The sequence below is a fragment of the Gopherus flavomarginatus genome, chromosome 1 (assembly GCF_025201925.1).
Source record: "Gopherus flavomarginatus isolate rGopFla2 chromosome 1, rGopFla2.mat.asm, whole genome shotgun sequence".
NCBI lineage: Eukaryota > Metazoa > Chordata > Testudines > Testudinidae > Gopherus > Gopherus flavomarginatus.
In genome coordinates this window covers 121,056,029-121,077,415 of record NC_066617.1, presented here as the reverse complement: position 1 = coordinate 121,077,415, position 21,387 = coordinate 121,056,029, and the positions used below count along the sequence as shown (strand labels likewise).

The window sequence follows — 21,387 nt, the reverse complement described above, 5'->3', positions numbered from 1 at the left end:
TTAAAAATGTTTTTAAATGGATGTGGGGGAGACATGTGTGCCAGACATTAATGGGAAGCCATTTGTGCTCAATTCATTGGAGAAACATTTCAAGGACACATAATCCTTGTGAAATGATGTATCCTATATTCCTTGAAGCAGATGACAGTCCCATTATGTACAAAGTATCAGTGTGACGAATACTGATTTGTGGTATTTATTATTCTCTCAATATGCAGGACCTATCAATGTAACTCTCCTTCACCTCAATTGAAAAGATAGACCTTTCTCTCTGTTTCACAGAAGAGGCAATATTGTAAAACTTGTAACCTACAATAAATCTGAATGTGCACTGAGGAGACAAGTCATCCATGATCAGGGTTCTTGTGTTGTCAACAAAGCTGTTTTGTTTCATGTGTTTGTAAAACATGTGACAATTAACAAGCATCAGGTTAAAAAAATCACTTCATATTTCATTGTTACTAAGGAAAATGGGAGCAAAATCAGAATTCAATGAACAAATCTTTGTACATCTGGCATATCTTTGTAATTTATTTCTTGTCGAGACAAGATAAGAAATAAAAATTACGCACATTTAATCAAGACTAGAACTTGAAAATTCCCATTCCCGTGGAATCTAAGCCCCTCACAATCTTTAATGTATTTATCCTTGCAAAACACATTGTGAGGTAGGGGCAATCCCCATTTTACAGATGAGGAACTGAGGGCTTGTCTATACCTATGGCTAAAACGGCACTGCTGCAATCAATGCAGCTGTGTCCATTTAGCGGGTCTGGTAAAGACCAGCTAAGTCGATGGCAGAGCGCTTTCCCAGCTTGTCTTCACCAGACCCACTAAATCAACACAGCTGCATTGATTGCAACAGTGCCGATTTAGCCATACGTATAGACAAGCCCAAAATGACTTGCCCAGAGTCATAGAGGAAGTCTATAGCAGAGCAGAGAATTGAATCCAGGTCTCCCAAGTCCTAGGTTAGGGCCCTAACAGCTGAAGCATCCACCATCATATTTACGTATCTTACTCGTTACAGTTCTGAGGAAAACAAACAAACAAACAAACAAACAAAAAACAACTTTGCACAGTACCCAGAACAATGTGGACCCTGTCTTGGTTGAAACCTCTAAGTACAACCACAATATAAATTATTAATAATAATATAAAACGTTCATCATCATCTGACTGCCAGTGCAAAGCAGCATGCACTCTACACCAAATAAAGCTGGACTCGGAGCAGTAGACATCATGCTATTATTTCAACCTGTCCCTAGAGAGCTGATTTCCCATCACCAACTGCAGGTTTGGCAGCAATACCCAATATAGCTCTGATGCAGCCTTAAAATCAAATACATACAGTTCTCAGCACCACCACAATTTGATACATTTACAGACAGGGAGTGCACATACAGGATCAATATAAAATATATTAGAAGAATTTTTTTACCTAAAATTAGATTTGAACTTTTCTGAAAATGTTTTTTAAAAAATCACCTTTTTTCCTTCAGTGAGCTAATGAACTTTGATTTCTGCTAGAAGCATCAGTGTGTCATGAGTGGGACAGGTCTCAGAGTATTCTTGATCCACCTAGACAAGGGAAATGCCAAAGGTTTCATGCAAGAGCCTTCAAGGCTCTACTACTAGAATCAAGGAGCTTCAGATAAATTGGGAAAACCTTCAAAGACTTTATTCCCATCACTAATAATACCACAACAGGAGTCACTGAATGGCACTGTAACATAGAATTTTACAAGCTCACTTCATAGCATCCAAACACCATTCACCCTTTAGGCAATGTGTTGCACTATTGTTAGTTTAGCCATGTTGTTATTTTATGGGGAAGCTGTGGCAAGCAGCAGGGAAGTTTGCTCTCTGCCTAAATTTCTCCAGCTAGAGTAAATTCTTGAAGCAGAGTTGCTCCTGGAGGAACCAGGAACTAGTGTTTTGGCTGAGATCTCTAAAGAGAGGTTGGGCCTGTGTTCTGCTTGACCACTTGTGTTCCAGGACTGATACAAAGTGAAAAACAAACAAGTTGCAATAAGAATATATCCATTTAATAGCACTGTGATGTTCCACTACCTTGTATCAGTAAGTTGCTTTGAAATCCTATAGTGAAAGATGTTCTATTGTAGAAATACAAAATATTATTAAAAAATCTACAGATGAGCTTCAATCAACCCTCTGGTTGAAAAAGTTCTACAGTTGGGGCAAGTTTAGAGCTAGATCTGAACTTCAGTTTTGGACACCATCTCTGTAAGAGTGACAGGCAAAAATACTGGATCCAAACACCCTTGAACTTTGGGAAAGTTTGGATCAAGATTCAAGAATATTGTGGCTCAGGCTCTGCAAATAATAGTATCCGGAACAGAAAGCACACAGACTTTCCCCATCCTCTCCATCAAATTGTCATAGTCACAGATAGTAACGAATGAATATTTTTGGTGAACGAACTATGCTATAATTCTAAATTCCCAGTTGGAAGAAGAGTAGTAGGGGGAAGTCATGACCCTACATTAAATTCCTCCTTCTCTTCTCCTCTCTCATTTGTTCTTAGCATTGGACAGGCTTTTTGCTTTCCAAAAGGGACAAGAGACTGAACCTGAGTCATCTGAAATGGATTAAGCCAATTGGAAGGTCATGTATAGACTAATACACGATTATTTCAGGCCCATCTTTTCTTAGGGTGTTATCAAAGGCAAAGGGATTTTGTGCACACAGTAACTGACACTTAATTGAGAAAAAAAGATGTACCATTGCCACTGACATTAGAAAATACTTTTGAGTTTCACAAATTTATACACAATGGTTTTTGGATCCTGATATTAACTTAGGCCAGAGGCCTGCACATTAAGGACCAAATCCTATTGCACAGGACAAATCTCATGTAAAATAGGAATTCTCTTGTGAAGCAAAGCTACGAGGCTGAAAAACGGATGTCTTATCTCAAATGGGCTAAGCTGCCCACACAGCCTGCCGCTACGGGACAGTGGAAAAAGTCAGACATGGCCCTGCCATTCTCCCCACATGGATGGGGTACAGGGCTATTAATTCCCCCATATCTCATCAACAATCTCCTCCCTCAAAACTCTATGCCTTCCAAAGGAGGCACCACAGAGCCGTGCTCCATAGGATACCATATCTCCTAGTTATGATTGTATTGAGGAAGCAGCCAGACCCCAATCAGGATTAACGCCCCATGGTGCTGGGTGCCGTACACACGGGACCAGATCCTAAGTTGGTGCAAATCAGCGCGTCTCTATTGAATTAATGGAGCAGCAACAATTTATAATGGATAAGTATCTGGTCCATTGTCAGTGACAGCCCTTGACACCAAGAAGATAAGGACCTGACAAAGGGAAAGTGGCAGCAGGCCACATTGCAAGAAGTCAGGTTTACAACAGACACAAACATTAATTCCTAGCTTTTTTTTTTGGGGGGGGGGGAGAAGGAAAGGCAAGACAAGCAACATATGAAAGATGTGGGAGATGGTAGCAATCAAAGCATATACAAATTTTATATACATCTGTTATGGGTATGTATTTTAAAAAATATATGTCAAATATACACAGCAACCCCTCAACTTACCATTAGAAGTTGGAAGATTTCTTACTGGTGTCTGGATAGAATCTGTGTGTCTGAAAAAGGGATTTGAAGAAGGAGAAGCTGTTGGTCTCATGGATCAGATTGGGCAGGGTGTGCTATGCATAAGGAAGTGTTGTGGAAGGCGGCACAAAGAGAATTGTGGGAGCAACAGGCAAACAGATGCTTGAGACTGCCATTGTTGGCAAGAAAGAGGAGCAGGCAGTGATGTGGTAAGAGACCTGCTGTTAAGGTCCTTGAAGGATGAAAAGCTTGAACTTGATAAAATGGGCATGGTGCTGCCACAGAAAGGATTCAGTGAGAAAGAGGACATGATCAGAAACTCCGAAACCATTGTATAAATATTAAGCATTATTATACAAATAGGAAGCCCAGGATTTCACCACTAGACTGCTCCTATAATTTCTCTGTCCTGAGACCAGTACTAGGGTTTTCACTATGCATGCCAAACCGCAATATGTCAAGCTCCTTATATTCCTCCAGTCATTCACACAATAAAGTGCCATTAAATAGTTCCCTGCCCTTGTCAAACCATCCATAACCCATCCAAATCCCAGCTCAGTCAGTTGAGACAGTGCTAGAAACGTCCTTACATCTCAAATTGCTAAGAATCAATTTCTTCCTATCCTCCACTTCCTTTCCCCCTCCCATGCTAGAGATCAGTATAACAGGAAAGAAGGCAAATAGCACATCAACTTTGGATAATTACTTCCTAGACGGTATCATTTTTCTTTTGGATGTTCTGCCAAGCAGTTAAAAATCTCAGAAAGAACTGAGGCCTTGTCTATACTACAGAGTTGCAGCGCTGGTGAGGGGGTTACAGCGCTGCAACTTAGGTGGTGTACACACTTGCACAGCATGGCCAGCGCTGCAACTCCCTGGTTGCAGCGCTGGCTGTACACCCGGTCGAGCCTCGGGTGTAGAGGATCCAGCGCTGGTGATCCAGCGCTGGTCAGCAAGTGTAGACACCCACCAGCGTTTTTACTGACCTCCATGGCATAAGCAGGTATCCCAGCATACCTTAGAAGCCTCTCTGGTAATCATGCAAACTCCACTGCCCTGGGCTCACCTGACCCCTCCTTTAAATGCTCCGGGAATTTTAAAAATCCCCTTCCTGTTTGCTCAGCCAGGTGTGGAGTGCAATTAATCAATCACTCAGTGACCATGCCTCCACGCACCAAACGAGCCCCAGCATGGACCAATGCAGAGCTGCAGGACCTCATAAGTGTTTGGGGAGAGGAGGCTGTGCAAGCACAGCTGTGCTCCAGAAGGAGAAATTATGATACCTATGGGCAGATATCGCAGTCCTTGATGAGAAGGGGCCATGAACGGGACGCGTTGCAGTGCAGGGTCAAAATTAAAGAGCTGAGGAGTGCTTACTGCAAAGCTCGTGAGGGAAATCGCCGCTCAGGAGCTGCCCCCATGACCTGCCGTTTTTACCAGGAGCTGGATGCCATACTTGGGTGTGACCCCCACTGCCAATCCTAGGAGCACGATGGAGAGTTCAGAGCAGGGAGAAGTGGGGGAGGTTGTAGAGGACGGCGACAGTGAGGCTACTGGCGTGGAGGGAGACACCCCGGAGTCCCAGTACACATGCAGCCAGGAGCTCTTCTCAAGCCAGGAGGAGGCTAGCGAGTCGCAGCAGCTGGAAGTTGATGGTGAGGAAGAAACTGAGGATCGTGCTCAGGGTAAGTAGATTTTTATGTTTTGGGAGAGGAGGGTTTTGGTTATGGCTGCCTGCCTGCATGCCTAAACGTGGAATAGCCCATTGATTTGCTCTATCACGTCTCTGTAATCTGCCTCGGTAATCTCTTGAAAAGTTGCAGCAAGAGGGTTTGCAAGTTGCTTTCTCAAGTTGATCGGGAGAGCCACCGTGGTCCCTGTCCCAGTCAGGCTAACTCATCCGATCCACTGTGCAGCGAGGGGTGGGAGGACCATGGCTGCACACAGGCAAGCTGCATAGGGGCCAGGGTGGTATCCACATTCCTGTAGAAGACCCTCCCTCTCTTCCCAGGTAACACGCAGCAGTGATATGTCTGGCAGTAGGAAACCCTGTTGAGAGTTTAGGGATACTTGAGTGCAGGGCGCCAGGTTCGAGGTTCCCCAGCCCATGGCGCTCTGTTGTTAACCCCCCCCCCGTCCCAGCACGTAGCCAGCCACGCGGTGTGCTCCAGTGTTCCCCACCCCCCCTCCCAGCACGTAAGCATCCACGCGGTGTGCTCCGGTGTTATGCACCCCCCTCCAAGCAGGCATCCAGCACCGCGGTGTGCTCCTGTGTTCCCCACACCCCCTCCAAGCAGGCATCCAGCACCGCGGTGTGCTCCTGTGTTCCCCACCCCCCCCTTCAAGCAGGCATCCAGCACCGCGGTGTGCTCCGGTGTTCCCAACCCCCCCTCCCAGCACGTAAGCATCCACGCGGCGTGCTCCGGTGTTATGCACCCCCCTCCAAGCAGGCATCCAGCACCGCGGTGTGCTCCTGTGTTCCCCACCCCCCCTCCAAGCAGGCATCCAGCACCGCGGTGTGCTCCGGTGTTCCCCACCCCCCCTCCAAGCAGGCATCCAGCACCGCGGTGCGCTCCGGTGTTCCCCACCCCCCCTCCAAGCAGGCATCCAGCACCGCGGTGCGCTCCGGTGTTCTCCACCCCCCCTCCAAGCAGGCATCCAGCACCGCGGTGCGCTCCGGTGTTCCCAACCCCCCCTCCAAGCAGGCATCCAGCACCGCGGTGCTTCCCCCCCCACCAGCGTGAAGGTGAACCAAAGAACAACCCCCCCCCGCCCAAGCAGCTCACCACCTTCCTGTTCACTACTGTCCCCTCTTCAGGACACCAGCTACCTCCTGTACCCATTGCTGATAAACCCCAGTGACCCATTGGTCAATTCCCACTCCCAAGGGGAAATCGGGGCAAAACCACTCACCCCATTGCTCGCCATGACTTAGCTTCCCTGCTCTCTCTGTGTTATGTGAGAAGGATGCTACCAAAAGTCTAAAAAGTCCTTCAATGTGTGATAATAAACAACGTAGCCTCTGTGTATTACATGGTTCTATCTCTCTTTTTTCTAGTGACCTTGACTACTGCAGCCGGATCACCGGCCTCACGTAGGCTGCAGAACTTGAGATGGAATCCTAGAAAATCAAATCAAAAGAGGAATTGATCAAATCTGTTATGAGCCACTACAACAGAGAGAGTAGGAAGACACAGGAATGGAGAGAGAAGATGTATGAATGGAGACAGAGTGTACATGAATGGAGGCAAACAGAAAGCAGGAGAAAGGAATTGTCTGCCAAAAAAACCACAAAGCAGATGATAAGCCTCCTGGCTCGCCAAACTGAGTCTTTCGACTCTCTTGTAGCCATGCAGACAAATATGTACCGTTGTAACCCACAGCCCTCCCAAAGCCCTCTTCCTTGTTCCTCAGTATTTCCACAAAACAACTTTCTCCAGCAGCCAGTTCCTTATTATCCCCAGCTGCCCCCAACACCTGTACGATCACCTACCAGCCCTGATAACTATAATTCTTACCCTGTTCACTCCACTCCCATTATTCTGCAGCATAGTAATCCTGAAGTGCAGCAGACATTGAATAGTGATCAAAATAGGACATATTCAAACCTGTGAATGTACAGTCCACCACCCCAACCCCCTTGCCTGTTATGTACTGTATGTTGAATAAAGGTTTTTTTTCTTTTTCACTACGTTATATTATTGCTGGAAGTGGTAAATATTATAAACCAAGGTAAAGCAAAGCACATCAAATGCATCAAACATTACTGCTGGCTCTCAGCATCAAATTGCTCCCTTAAAGCATCCCTAATCCTTGAGGCCCTTTCCTGGGCCTCTCTATTAGCCCTGCTCTCTGGCTGAGCAAACTCATCCTCTAGGCGTTGAACCTCGGAGGTCCATTCCTCACTGAATCTTTCACCCTTCCCTTCACAAATATTATGGAGGGTACAGCACGCGGATATAACAGCGGTGATGCTGCTTTCCACCAAATCTAGCTTCCCATAAAGACAGTGCCAGCGGGCTTTCAAACGGCCAAAAGCACACTCCACAGTCATTCTGCACCGGCTCAGCCTGTAGTTGAACCGGTCCTTGCTCCTGTCAAGCTTCCCTGTATATGGTTTCATGAGCCAGGGCATTAAGGGGTAAGCGGGGTCTCCAAGGATCACAGTGGGCATTTCGACATCCCCTACTGTGATCTTGCGGTCTGGGAAAAAAGTCCCGGCCCTCAGCCTCCTGAACAGGGCACTGTTCCTAAAGATGCGCGCATCGTGCACCTTTCCAGGCCATCCTGAGTAAATGTCAGTGAAACGCCCACGGTGATCCACAAGCGCTTGCAGAACCACGGAGAAATACCCCTTGCGATTAACGTACTCTGATGCCAGGTGGGGTGGTGACAGAATAGGAATATGCGTCCCATCTATTGCTCCTCCACAGTTAGGGAACCCCATTTCTGCAAAGCCATCCACAATGTCCTGCACGTTCCCAAGAGTCACGGTTCTTCTTAGCAGAGTGCGATTAATGGCTGTGCAAACTTGCATCAGCACCATTCCAATGGTCGACTTTCCCACTCCAAACTGGTTCGCCACCGATCTGAAGCAGTCTGGAGTTGCCAGCTTCCAGATTGCTATAGCCACCCGCTTCTCCACTGGCAGGGCAGCTCTCAATCTCGTGTCCCTGCGCCGCAAGGTAGGGGCGAGCTCAGCACACAGTGCCATGAAAGTGGCTTTTCTCATCCGAAAGTTCTGCAGCCACTGCTTGTCATCCCAGGATTGCAGGACGATGTGATCCCACCACTGAGTGCTGGTTTCCCGAGCCCAAACGCGCCGGTCCACGGAGCTGAGCACGTCTGTTACTGCCACAAGCAATTTACTGTCTTCACAGTGAGGTGATTCAATATCATCATCTGACTCCTCACTGTCACTGTCACTGTCACTTTGCAGCTGAAGGAATAGCTCCACTGCCATGCGTGATGTGCTGGCAACATTCATCAATAAGGTCGTCAGCTGCTCAGGCTCCATTTATAACAAAAATCGCAGAAAAAGCGCTGTAGAATCACAATGCCGCCAAACTGCTTGGAATGTGTAGCAAAGCACCACGGGGCGTTGGAACAGGAAGCGGAAAGACACTCACACTTCCTTCCCCTTCCCACAAGCCACAGCACCGAAATGGGACGAGGTGCTCTGTGGGATAGCTGCCCACAATGCACCACTCCCAACAGCGCTGCAAGTGCTGTAAATGTGGCCACACTGCAGCGCTGGTTGCTGTAAGTGTGGCCACTCTGCAGCGCTGGCCCTACACAGCTGTACTAACACAGCTGTAACTACCAGCGCTGCAAAACTGTAAGTGTAGACATGGCCTGAGATGTATTTAATTAAATCCCTCTTAGAGATGTCTGTCTTACCAGGGAGAAATCCTTATCATTTTTGTTTATGTAAAATCAATTAGTTCTCAAAGGAAAAAAGTTACAAGTGTGATAAGTCTTGTTTGAATTACAGTCATTATTCCACCTACATTCTTATCTCCCCAGATCCTCACACTCAACTTCTTTTCTGAAAATGTGCTGTAATTGCTTGGAACACTTGAAACATACTAAGAGATTAAAAGATGTAAACATTGCTACATTGTTATCAGATGTGGTTTTTAGAAAAAAAAATTATAGTTTTAACAGTCATGTAAGAAATTCCTCCTCAGCTGTCAATAAAATGGAGCAAATCTTCAGATGGCGTAAACTACACATCTGTTATTTATAACTATTGAGGACCTGGACTATTGTTTTAAAACCACATAGTGCTTTTCATACTATGCAAAAAACTTCACCCAAAACTGAGTTTTATCTAGACTTGAGCCCAAAAGTCAAAAACCTGGATCTCAACTCCATTGCATTTTCGGGGTGCTTATAGTATGCAGAGAGAAGGCAGGATGCAGAGATCCCAAATTGGGAGCCTCAGCTCCCAAGGGGACTACTAGAACCATGAAGAAAAGAAGGGTGGTCTTGTAGTTAATCTATGGGATTTAGACCCAGGAGATCAGGGTTCAATTCTTTGCAGAATTGCAAGAACACAGGCAGAGTCATCCCTTGGGTAGGGCAAATCAAGGCGACTGCTCTGGGCCCTGCCCTTTGGGTGGTTGCAACGGGCTGGTGCGATTGCTTGGTACAGTCAGTCCCAGAAGAGACGAATCCCTCACTTCCACCATGGGTCCCCCTGCTACAGGCCCCACGGTTTGGGGGACCCCATGGGCTGGTGCAATTGGCTGACACAGTCGGTCACAGAAAAGATGAATCCATCACTTCTGCCCTGGGCCCCGCAACCCCCTAGGGACGGCCCTGGACACAGGGCCACATGCTCTCTAGGCCTCAGGTCCCCACCTGTAAAGTAGAGGTGATGGTAATTTTTACCTCCTAGAGATGTTAAATTCATTAATATCAAAATGTTCAAACTGTATGGTGATGGGAAACCTTAGAAGCTCCTAGAAGGATAAGAAGCACCTGCCATGGTGAGATGTAGTCACAGTGGATCACCTTGTGCCAAGTCCATTTCCTTGGTGAAGGAGAAAGGTTTGGGGCTTTACATATTATTTTGAAAGGCTAACCACACCCACAGAGAGTGATCCAAAACTTCACACATTCCTCTTTCATGGATGAGATTTAAATATGAATATACTAATACAGTATTTAGTGGGAGGGAGGTTTCCTCCCCCTCCATTAAAATTCCCAAAACACTGACTAGTCAGATGTGATTGGAGAGACTCTGGATACAGCTTGGCGTACAATATGGGATAATGATATGTGGGTATTGTGTGCGTTATTAGTCTCTACTGCTGGGTATTTACACTTACACTTGTGTGAAGTGGGTGTTAAACACAACATGCAAGGCAATGGAAGACTAGGCACTGTGTGTGCAATCTGATATAAATACATTGGTTCTATATCTCCCTTCCCCTCTCTATTAAAAAGAGAGGAATATACTTCTAGCAGACAGAGCTTGATTAATAATCTGACACTTAACCATACAACTGGTTCAGCAAAGGAGGCAGCAGCATCCTGTCAATGTGTCTCTCTTTAGGGGAAGAGCCCTTAATAAGGATGAGACGATGGTTCAGCCTCCATTCAATTCACCAACTCTGCATATGTATTCTGTTAGGGGCATAACTAGAGCTGGGTGAAATTTTCAAACAAATAGTTTATTCAACAAAAATTCCAACTGCAGCCTAAAAACACTGGGGGACTGGGAACTAGACTCACAAGGGAACTTAGGCACTATTCACAAAACCACTGAATAGCCGGTGTCCCCTACATACCGTATTGCCCTGCTGTGGTTGCGGTGCTCACCTGGGATATGAGAGAACTCAGTGTGGCAGCAACACCTCCTCCTCTTAGTTTGCAAATGTTGTATCCAAATTTCCTTTGTTTTTAATAAAATAGCCATTAAAGTTGCCCAAAAATCGATATGCAACGTTTCACTCAGGTTGAACACAACGTTTTGTTTGACTTGGAACTTGTTGTTTGTTTATTTCGCTGAGAAAACCAAAATATTTTTAGTTTGGGTAGCTCCAAAATGATTTTTTTTCAGTTCAGCCAGCAAACCAAACCAATCAATTATTCACAGAGCTTTAGACAGAATCTTGTTCCAGTACACACTCATTTAAATGGATTTTGTGCTAGGGAAGTCTGTAGGAGACTGGAATCCTCCCTAAGGGCACAAGGCAGTAGTAGACACACTCCATAATTACTCAGATGCTTCTGTGAGAGGAGGATTTCCCCGTTCATGATCTGAAGTCTCAAATATTTTTAGAATAGCATTTAAGACAGGGTAGGCAAACTATGGCCCACAGGCTGGATCCGGCCGATCAGGGCTTTGGATCCAGCCAGCAGGATTGCCACCCCCGTGGTGCTGCAGGGCTAAGGCAGGCTCCCTGCCTGCCCTAGCCCTGCGCCGCTTCTGGAAGCAGCTGGCACCACATCCCTGCAGCCCCTCGGACTGCAGGGGGCTCCTGCAGAGGGAGGAGGGCTCCGCGTGCTGCCCTCAGCTGTGGGTACCTCCCCCGAAGCTCCCATTGGCTGCGGATCCAACCCCCTGTCCCAGCCCTACATTCATGGCCTTGTATGCAATTTCCCAACCCAGATGTGGCCCTCAGGCCAAAAAGTTTGCCCACCCTTTATTTAAGCTCATATTTAGGATTTACGTTTGCTTGTCTCAATGGAGCCATTGCTTTCATCTTCATGGAATACAGTTTGGAATAATTCCCTAAAACAACTGGTTATAAACCCAGGAGATTTTGTTGTGTATATGAAGTATGTTAAAATGCGTTAATGGTATTCTTAACTAAAGGCATCTTTACTAAATAGTAAGGATAGTTTGAATTTGAAGATCATCCGCAAAGTGCTTCCAATTCTATGCTAAGTAGGCAGATATTTTAGTCCTGGGGGAATTCTGCACCATTGCGCAATGCAGAATGTTGCAGAAAAAGAGTTACTACAAAAACTAATTTGCCCCTACTGATACTCACACCTTCTTGTCAACTGTTTGAAATGGGCCACCCTGATTACATTAGCCTCATTACCACTACAAAAGTGATTTTTCCTCCCTTGGAATTCTACTGTTGAGAATAGCCCACTTCCACATTAACTGAATTGGCTCATTAACACTGAGCCCCCACTTGGTAAGGCAACTCCCATCTTTTTATGTACTGTGTATTTATACCTGCCTACTGTATTTTCCACTCCATGCATCTGATGAAGTGGGTTTTAGCCCACAAAAGCTTATGCCCAAATACATTTGTTAAGTCTCTAAGGTGCCACAAGGACTTCTCATTGTTTTCGCAGAAATTAAAGTTTTTGTGCATAATTTCCTATCCTCCACAGTGGGAGAGATACAGAGTTCCTAGCAGCTCCAGTTCCCAACGTGCCCTGAGGGAAGGAGACAGGGGCACACAAGCAACTCCACACAAGCCTGGTTGGGACCCAGCAACAGGCTGTTTCTCCTTCGGGATCCCTGGGTGGTAGGGGGGCTAGTGTCTGGGCTGGGGTGGGGGGCACGGTTATGCTCTGGGAGGGAGGGAGAGGGTGTTTGGGCTGGGGGACCAGTGGCTGGGCTCGGAGGGAGGGTCAGGTGTATTGGCTGGGGGGGGGGCTGCAGCTGGACTCAGGGGGGGCAGTTATGGGTGTCTGGCCCCCTGACTGGGCTCTGGCTGGGAGGGGGCCAAGAAACAGGGACTGGGTTGTCATAGAGGTTTTAATTAACTCTCTACTCCTGGAGAAATTTTTGTGTAGGTCTGTATGTTTATAGACATACCTGCTGACAGGTATTTTGAAATATATTACCAAAATAACTGAAATTGGCACGATTATGTAGTGTTATTTTGACAAATAATATTTGCAGACATAGGTTAGGGGTTTGTTATAGAAGTGGATGGGTAGGGTTCTGTGGCCTGCTTTGTGCAGGAGGTCAGACTAGATGATCACATTGGTCCCTTCTGACCCTAAAGTCTATGACTCGTGGTATAGCCACCTTGAATACTGTGTGCAGTTCCAGTTGCCCCATCTCAAAAAAAAAAAAAAAAAAAAAAAAAGCCTATGAAAGTATTGTGTGCAGAATTTGTATTTTTTTGGCGCAAAATGCCCCCAGGAGTAATATTTACCATATTTCAAGGGTGGGGAAACATACACAGAGGTTAAACAACTTGTCCAAGGCTACCGAGAGAGTCAATAACAACAGCGCTGGGATCATTAGAAATCATAAGTTTTCTCTCATCACAAATGGCCCCTCTATTGATATGGGATACCTATATCCTGGATCCAAACATCCTGGGACTTTGGTCCATTCAAACTTTAGCTCAGAATTCTGTGGCTTGAGTTCAACGCTAAATCTGCTGCTCTAACCACAAAGCCATTCTCTATGCTGACATGATCATTACAGATGGGTTCACTGAATTCCACATATTCAAGCAGAAGAACATTGAATCTGTGCTCTGGCACCAGCTATGATCTTTTCGAGATCTGAGCTGAAACCAAAAATATTGGCAAATTCAGACTTGACCCTCTGTTGAAATTTGCAGTGGTTTGAGTTTAAGATTTTGGATTTGGCGTATTTAAAATGATTCATTCCCAGTCTGGCTTCCCACAGTGCACACACACTCTCTAAAGATGTACACTGCTTCTTTTTGCAATGCAGCAACGTTCATCTGCCAGTCATAACTACAGCTGACCCACAAGAGAGCTCCAAGGAAAGTGTTAGGAAATGCAAGTGCTGCTGTTTTCATATTACTGTAAGTCTGCACAGCCCCAATTACACAGATGCTGAGAATTGTTAATCAATGAAAGGCTAAGAAAAGAACGGATGGTATAAAGTGCTTGCTAACACTGGAAAAATGACACTAACTATTGCGCAGTAGAAGACAGTTAATTATGAACTGTCTATGATATGAGGACTACTCTGAGGTCCGCACTAAAGGGGTGTAAATTCTAGTACTTATTAGCATGTTGCTCTCTAACTGGCCTGAGTGGACCCTGCTGACATGCACTGAAAGTTCCCTAATGCACATTAATGGGATCCGGTTTCAAAGAGTACTACATTAATACGCACTAGGGAACTTTTAGTGCACACCAGCAGGTTCTCCAAGGGCCAGTTAGTAGGCAACATGTTGATGCACTTTAGAATTCACACCCCTCTAATACACATTGCTGTGTGGTATAGACAAGCCCTTTGTGTTTCAGAGGAGAGGAAAGAGAAAATGCGGGTCTGAGGGTAGAAGGTCATAGAGGAGGAGGAGAAGGAGAAGGAGAAGTGTCACTTGTATGGTCTTGTCCCCTCCTTCCTTAAGAGGCAGAAGCTTCTTTCGCATTTAGAAGCGCAGTGAATCAGGGCACAAGAAAGGCATGCCAGATCAGGGAAAAACGGAGTTCAGTGCTCACTACTGATGATCTGCCTTAGGGTGTCATGTTACAAGTTGTGGCTTGTACAGGGATCTGAGCTGCGGTGGACGTTGGAAGCACATCTTGAGCTTCTCTCGCCACTGGGGGTGTATAAGCATGGGTTATATACAGTAGGACTCTCTGTGATCCTCAAGTGCAGTGGTGGGCAACTTGCAGCCCATCAGGGTAATCTGACTGAGGGCTGCAAAACTTTTACTCACATTGACCATCCACAGGCACGGCTCCCAGTAGCTCCCAGTGGTTGTGGTTCACTGTTCCTGGCCAATGGGAGCTGCAGGAAGCAGCAGCCAGTATGTCTCTATGGCTCGCCGCTTCCTGCAGCTCTCATTGGCCTACCACTGCTCTAGTGGCTGGATTATATAGAAGTTTGAGCCCGTTACTGCCTCAAAGATAATGGATCTGTTTTATCAGATTCTTATGGTTTTAGATACTGAGGTCCAATCACTACTGCTGACAACCTATCCAGAGGAGCTGTATTACATTACAGAAATAGAGATATTAAATTAGCTGACAACCTGAAGGATGTCCATTGTCCTTCAAATGCAGTTTGAATATCATTCATTATTATACAAATGAGGTTTGAACTGAACATAACTGTTTACTCTCCAAGACATCAATTTAGTGAGTTGGCATTTCCTCATTACCCCGAATATAAGATAATTGTCCATGTAATTCCTTCAGCAAGTTAATTGCACACAGTCCTGCTCTGGGTTAGGAAATTTAGCTGTCAGCATCACATAATTTTTATGCATCAGCATCTCAGCTAACATTCATTCAATTACATTATTGCAGTTATAGAACTATAGCCAATGTGGGCCTTAGCATATGCATAGCAAGGTTCCTGAACATCCTTTATTTAGAAGACAATACGTACTAGAGTATTTTATGGTACTTGCCCCAAATATTATGGGAGAGGTTTTCAAATGTGCCTAAGGGATTTAGAAGCACACGTATGAGTTTGTGGGACATGTCTCCTAACCCCAGTAAGAGTTTTTGAAAATTGTGCTTTGATGCTGTATGGAATCTGGGAGACACTTTACAATATTGTTGATACCAATATTGTAAAATTGCAAGTGATCTAATCAGATGTGCTGTGTATGGTATCTGTGAAAATGTTATGATTTGCCAAGTATGATGATCTTGTTTATATGTTTGTATCACCTTTGTATTGTGAGATATAGATATGTAAGGTATATCTATATTTCAAAACTTGTGCTATGTTTCTGGCTGAAACCCCAGACAGATTGGCATCAGCACTGCCAACTCTTTTCACTGACCCATCAAGGGTCATCAGCTGTACAATGAACCCACTGAAAAGAGACAGGGGATGTCATAAACAGATAGCTAAGGGTTAATGTCTCTTTCACCTGGAAAGAAGTAACCTGAAACACCTGACCAGAGGACCAATCAGGAAACAAGACTTTTTCAAATCTGGGTGGAGGGAAGTTTGTGTCTGAGTCCTTTGTCTTGTATCTGTCCCTCTCAGCTATGGGAAGGATTTTTCTATTTCCTGCTTTCTAATCTTCTGTTTCCCAGTTGTAAGTACAAAAAGATAGGTTTGTTTTTTGTAGTTACATGTGTGTAGTTGCTGGAATGCTTTAAATTGTATTCTTTTTGAATAAGGCTGTTTATTCATATTTCTTTTAAGCAATTAACCCTGTATTTGTCACCTTAATACAGAGAGACCATTTTTATGTACTTTTTCTTTCTTTTTATATAAAGCTTTCTTTTTAAGACCTGTTGGAGTTTTTCTTTAGTGGGGGACTCCAGGGAATTGAGTCTGTGCTCACCAGGGAATTGGTGGGAGGAAGAAGTCAGGGGGAAATCTGTGTGTGTTAGATTTACTAGCCTGACTTTGCATACCCTCTGGGTGAAGAGGGAAATACTTCTGTTTCCAGGACTGGAAATAGAGAGGGTGGAATCCCTCTGTTTAGATTCATGGAGCTTGCTTCTGTGTATCTCTCCAGGAACACCTGAACGGGGGAAGGGAAAAGGTTTATTTCCCTTTGTTGTGAGACTCAAGGGATTTGGGTCTGGGTCTCGGGGTCCCCAGGGAAGGTTTTTGGGGGGACCAGAGTGCCCCAAAACACTAATTTTTTGGGTGGTGGCAGCTTTACCAGGTCCAAGCTGGTAACTAAGCTTGGAGGTTTTCATGCTAACCCCCATATTTTGGACGCTAAGGTCCAAATCTGGGACTAGGTTATGACAGGGGATATACCTTATGAGTCAGCAGGACTGGTAATGGCATGCCTCTGGACGGAACTCTAAGGCTTTCTCATGTTATGTGCTGTGAATCTTGGGACACAGTAAGTACCAGCCACATGGCAAAAGGGATATAAAGGGCAGCTGCATCATCTCCGTTTTGTCTTCAATCCTGCTTCTTACCTCTGAAGTAACTTTTCTACAAACTGAACCTGTGAACAAAGGACTGAATGACCCATCCAAACTGTAGATGTGTTCCACTGGGACTTTGCAGCAAGCAAACTCACCAACACCACTAAGAATCTGATATACAAACTTTGTAGTCTTCTGTATGTATCTGATTACTTGAACATTTAACAACTCTCTTCTTGTTCTTTCTTTCTTCCTTTTTCTTTCTTTTATAATAAACCTTTAGTTTTAGGTACTAAAAGAGCGACTGGCAGCATGGTATTTTGGGTAAGATCCAAACTGATATTGAACTGGATATTGACCTTGAGTTCAGAACAACATTTTGTATTTGTGAGCTGAGTTTTTAAGTAACTTCTCACTGTACTGGACCTAAGTGCTGATTGGGAGCCAGAGAACTGCAATGCAATAAAGAGGACTGTATGATTTCTTTTTTCAGCTTTTAGATAACCAAAGTGGAGATCAGAAGCACATGTTGTGACTGGTGGGTGAGTTTAACTTCAGTGTTAGCCACCAGTTTTGGGAGAATCTGCTCTCCCTTTTGCAGCCTGCCGAGCTTGGCATTTTCAGTGATGAGTACCCTAGGCACCCCGGGTCACACTCTCTATACTGTATAGAAATTGGGTAATAACCCTTTAAGTAGTTTGTGAGCCCACGTATGGCCTTCACTCTCTATGTTTCAGAAGCCACCAGAACAGCACTGTGTATATGTACCTAGGTCTTCAGTATTATATAAGTTTAGTTATTTGAGCCACACTCGTTAATGTATTGTACATTGTGTAAAAAGACAACATGCTGCCTACAGTGATAACAGTAACACTATGGGGTTTTGGATCTGAACTGGTTGCTGTTCCATGTGCCTGATTCTTCATTGCCTTACACCTTTTGTAAACATTTACACCCAATTAAAGTGAACACAAAGTGGGTCTGAAACTACCACCACATCAAAATAGCTGTGTTTCACAAGCACTTGATATGAATCCTGCTAGGAACTTCCATTCATATCAGAGGGAGTTCCACATGCAGAGAGGTTTCAGGATTAGTCTCAATAATACCACTAGCTCTCTCTCTTACACAGAGTTTATCATTCACATACCTGTTGACTAGAGGAAGCACCATACATACACCTAAAGACTGCCACTGGGGATGGGGGAGAAAGTCACCCCACGATCCGCTATTAGTTCTGCAACTGACGGTATGCTCAGCAGCAGGGATTCAATGCAGTAACTTGAACATTAAAGCCACTACATGTAACAAATCTGATTGTGGTGTTTTCGACATTCTGTAATCTGCATAGCAACTAAGTAGAAAGATCGAAATGAAGTGAATTGCACCACAGTAAAGCATAAATCACTGTTTCTAGGGTCTTTGCATTCTGGTCATATTCCTTAGTGGATTGAGAGGAGCACTTTTCTACCAGTTTCACTTTCTTTTGGACAGATGTGATGTTTCTGTAGCCATTATGGAAGACGGATGCACCACCAAGTTGTACAACTGCAGCCCAAGATCTTTTAATTAGAGAAGGGAAAGGAGACAATTAAAACTGAGTTTGTTTGATGGAAGAACAGAGCACTCAGCTCCTAATAAAGTGATTCAGGTTGCTCAATAGCAATCCCTCTGGTAGGTTAGGGAACAACAATGAATGGCCCCAGAGAAAGCTCTGCTCAGTCCTCACTGCTCACAAAATGAGGATGGCTAACTGCAACGTGGGGTTTCAAGAATGAGAACTTTAAAGCAGTAGTCTGATCCTAGGGAATCAGACAAGAGCACAAGATGCCCTCTGAGCCCTTACAACCTTAGTGGTCCTCAGGAAAAAAAAAAAATCTGATTCTATTTTATGTGGGCTTGATGGGAGGAAATTTGCTTTCAACCAGTGCATCACTGTAGTAAGAAACTGAGTCACTAAACGGAATATAAATTGAATTTAAAAAACCACCTTAAATATTTATGCAGTGTTAAGGTTGAGCTATTTTATGCACAAGTCAGGGAATTTAAAGCTATGGTTCCCTCCCAAAATCCTAAAACTCTGCCCTTTATACATTATGCTTGCACACATATCTAAGTTTTGTGAGAGACCTGGGAAAAGCCACAGAAGAAAAAGAATTGTATTTGGGTGTGCATGTATTTAAACTTGTGATCAATAGGTAACATTTTCAATTCAAATTTTGCATACCTTGGTCTGGTGTCCCCCCATATGCACTTCACTGCACTAGGCGATACTTGAAATTAGTAGACTGGAAACTGAGTTTAGCAGACCACCTGCCAGTTCCTTCTAATAGTTATAGGGGCTAAAAATGACACTATAGCTACAGTGTGCCACTATAACATCAGCTGCTATACAGCAATAATAATTCAGGCCATGCTGGGGGGAAAAATGTCTGCACTTATAAGCATATACAAGACTGAACATAACAGGACCAAGGAAACAATCAACATTATTAAAATGTGTTTTATACATGCTAATTCTGAATCCTATTTTTTTTTTCTGCAATTCTTTTTGCAGTTCTAATTATCCTTTGCAGGCAATACATCATTCCTAATTCTTTGATCATAGCCCCAGGGATAGTGCCCTGAAGGGGAATATCTAAAAATCTTGAGACTTTTCATCATGCAGATTTATACCCCAAGATGGATCCATCCAAAGGGAAATGGAACATCTTGGTATTTTTGCTGTTTGAATTTTTAAAAAATAAAATGGCTGGAAGGAGGTTAGATACATGCAGGCATTTCACAAAATGTTTAGTTGAAACCAACTGAAAAAGAAGGAAGGAAAGAAAGAAATCACTTCTATGCCTGATCTACATTACAAATGTTCAGCACAACTGGATCATTCATCACAGTACAAGTGATTTTTAAAATCTGAAAAGTTTTGGTTTTTAAATATAAAAAAAAAGGTTTTGAAATTTCTTTTGAAAATGATTGGTGTGCTTCTACTGCAGAAGACACTCAATGTAAAAGCTTCTTTTATATTTCCCTTGAGCCCTCAATTTAGTTTTTGAAACACAGTTCTCTGTTATTACTCAGCGCACAGTATATGAAATATACGCCTTGTAGGTCTTTACTGTCCTTTTAATTACCAATACAGTAACTCCTCACTTAATGTTGTAGTTATGTTCCTGAAAAATGCAACTTTAAGCAAAACAATTTTAAGCGAATCCAATTTCCCCATAAGAATTAATGTAAATGGGAGGAAGAGGTTCGGTTCCAGGGAAATGTGGGGTTTTTTTTGGCCAGACAAAAGGCGTTATATACATTTTAAACAATTTCAAACAAGCAATTTAATACAGGCATTAAACAGGCTGGCAGCCCTTCTCCCCCACCCTCCATCAGCTCCCCTATGCTGCCTCCCGCCCCCAGCACCTCCCACCTGCCGACAGACCCAGCAGATCAGTGCTGAGGGGAGGAGCAAGGATACAGTGCGCAGCCTCCCGTCCACCTCCTCTGCCTCCTGAACGCTGCAAATCAGCTGATTGCTGCAGGCAGGAGGCGGGGGGAGCAAGGGGAAGGCGCTGATCCACGGGTCCGCTGGCGGGCGGGAGGTGCTGGTGGTGGCACGTAGGGGAGCTGATGGGGGGCTGCCAGCCATGGACAAAGCAGGCAGCCAAACAACATAATAGGGGAGCATTGCACAACTTTAAACAAGCATGTTCTGTAATGGAGCAGGGACATAACATCGAAACAATGTTAACCAAGAGGATGTTAAGTGGGGAGTTACTGTATTTATATAGCACCAACAGCATGCAACCAGTTTAACAGATTTTAACGCGAGAAGTAACCATTATGATCAACTAGTCTGACCTCTTGCATAACAACAAAGGCCACGTCTGTTAGTCTATAAGGTGCCACAGGATTCTTTGCTGCTTTTACAGATCCAGACTAACACGGCTACCCCTCTGACACTTAACAAAGGCCACAGTATCTCAACCCTGCATCAAGCTCAATTTGTTTGCGTTACAGCAAATCTTTTAGAAAGCGATCCTGTCTTCATTTAAACACATCAAGTGATTGAGAATCCCCAACACCCCTAGGCAAGTCATTTCAATGGTTAATTACCTCCCCTGTTAAAAATATGCTTGACTTCATGTGGACAGTTTTAAACTCACTTTTATGTTGTTGCGTGCTACATTATGCTGTGCGTAGATAGATTAGATAGAATTTTCTGCTGAGATCTGCACAGCATATCTAGAATTGGATGTTCTGTTCTCCCTCTACCTTCCATTGACATAAATCTGAGTTGCAAGAAAAGCATTATGTCAGAGACTAGATTACTTGAACAGCTCTGAAGGGAGAATTGTCTCTTACATATACAATATAATGTAGCACAGTTAAATAGGGCCTGATTGTTGTTTCAAGAGCTGCAGTTCCTGCACTCCCAGCTGAATCTAATGGGAGCTCAACACTTCTGAAAAATCAGGTCCTAAGATACAAAACTGCCAATTTAGAATTCTCTTACATCTCTCCCAAAGAGTT

General features: G+C 44.3%; 2 protein-coding genes across 6 annotated transcripts in view; one reads left to right on the top strand and one right to left on the bottom strand.

Moving 5' to 3' along the window:
* Nucleotides 1-21,387, bottom strand: part of PTPRO (protein tyrosine phosphatase receptor type O) — a 207,796-nt gene that overhangs the window by 109,112 nt on the left and 77,297 nt on the right. The window lies entirely within an intron of this gene.
* Nucleotides 5,046-21,387, top strand: part of LOC127058843 (zinc finger and SCAN domain-containing protein 29-like) — a 338,756-nt gene continuing 322,414 nt past the window's right edge. Inside the window, exon 1 of the mRNA XM_050969212.1 lies at nucleotides 5,046-5,282. Coding sequence (XP_050825169.1) covers nucleotides 5,090-5,282 — 193 coding nt within the window. The 5' untranslated portion in view covers nucleotides 5,046-5,089. The remainder of the gene's footprint in view (nucleotides 5,283-21,387) is intronic.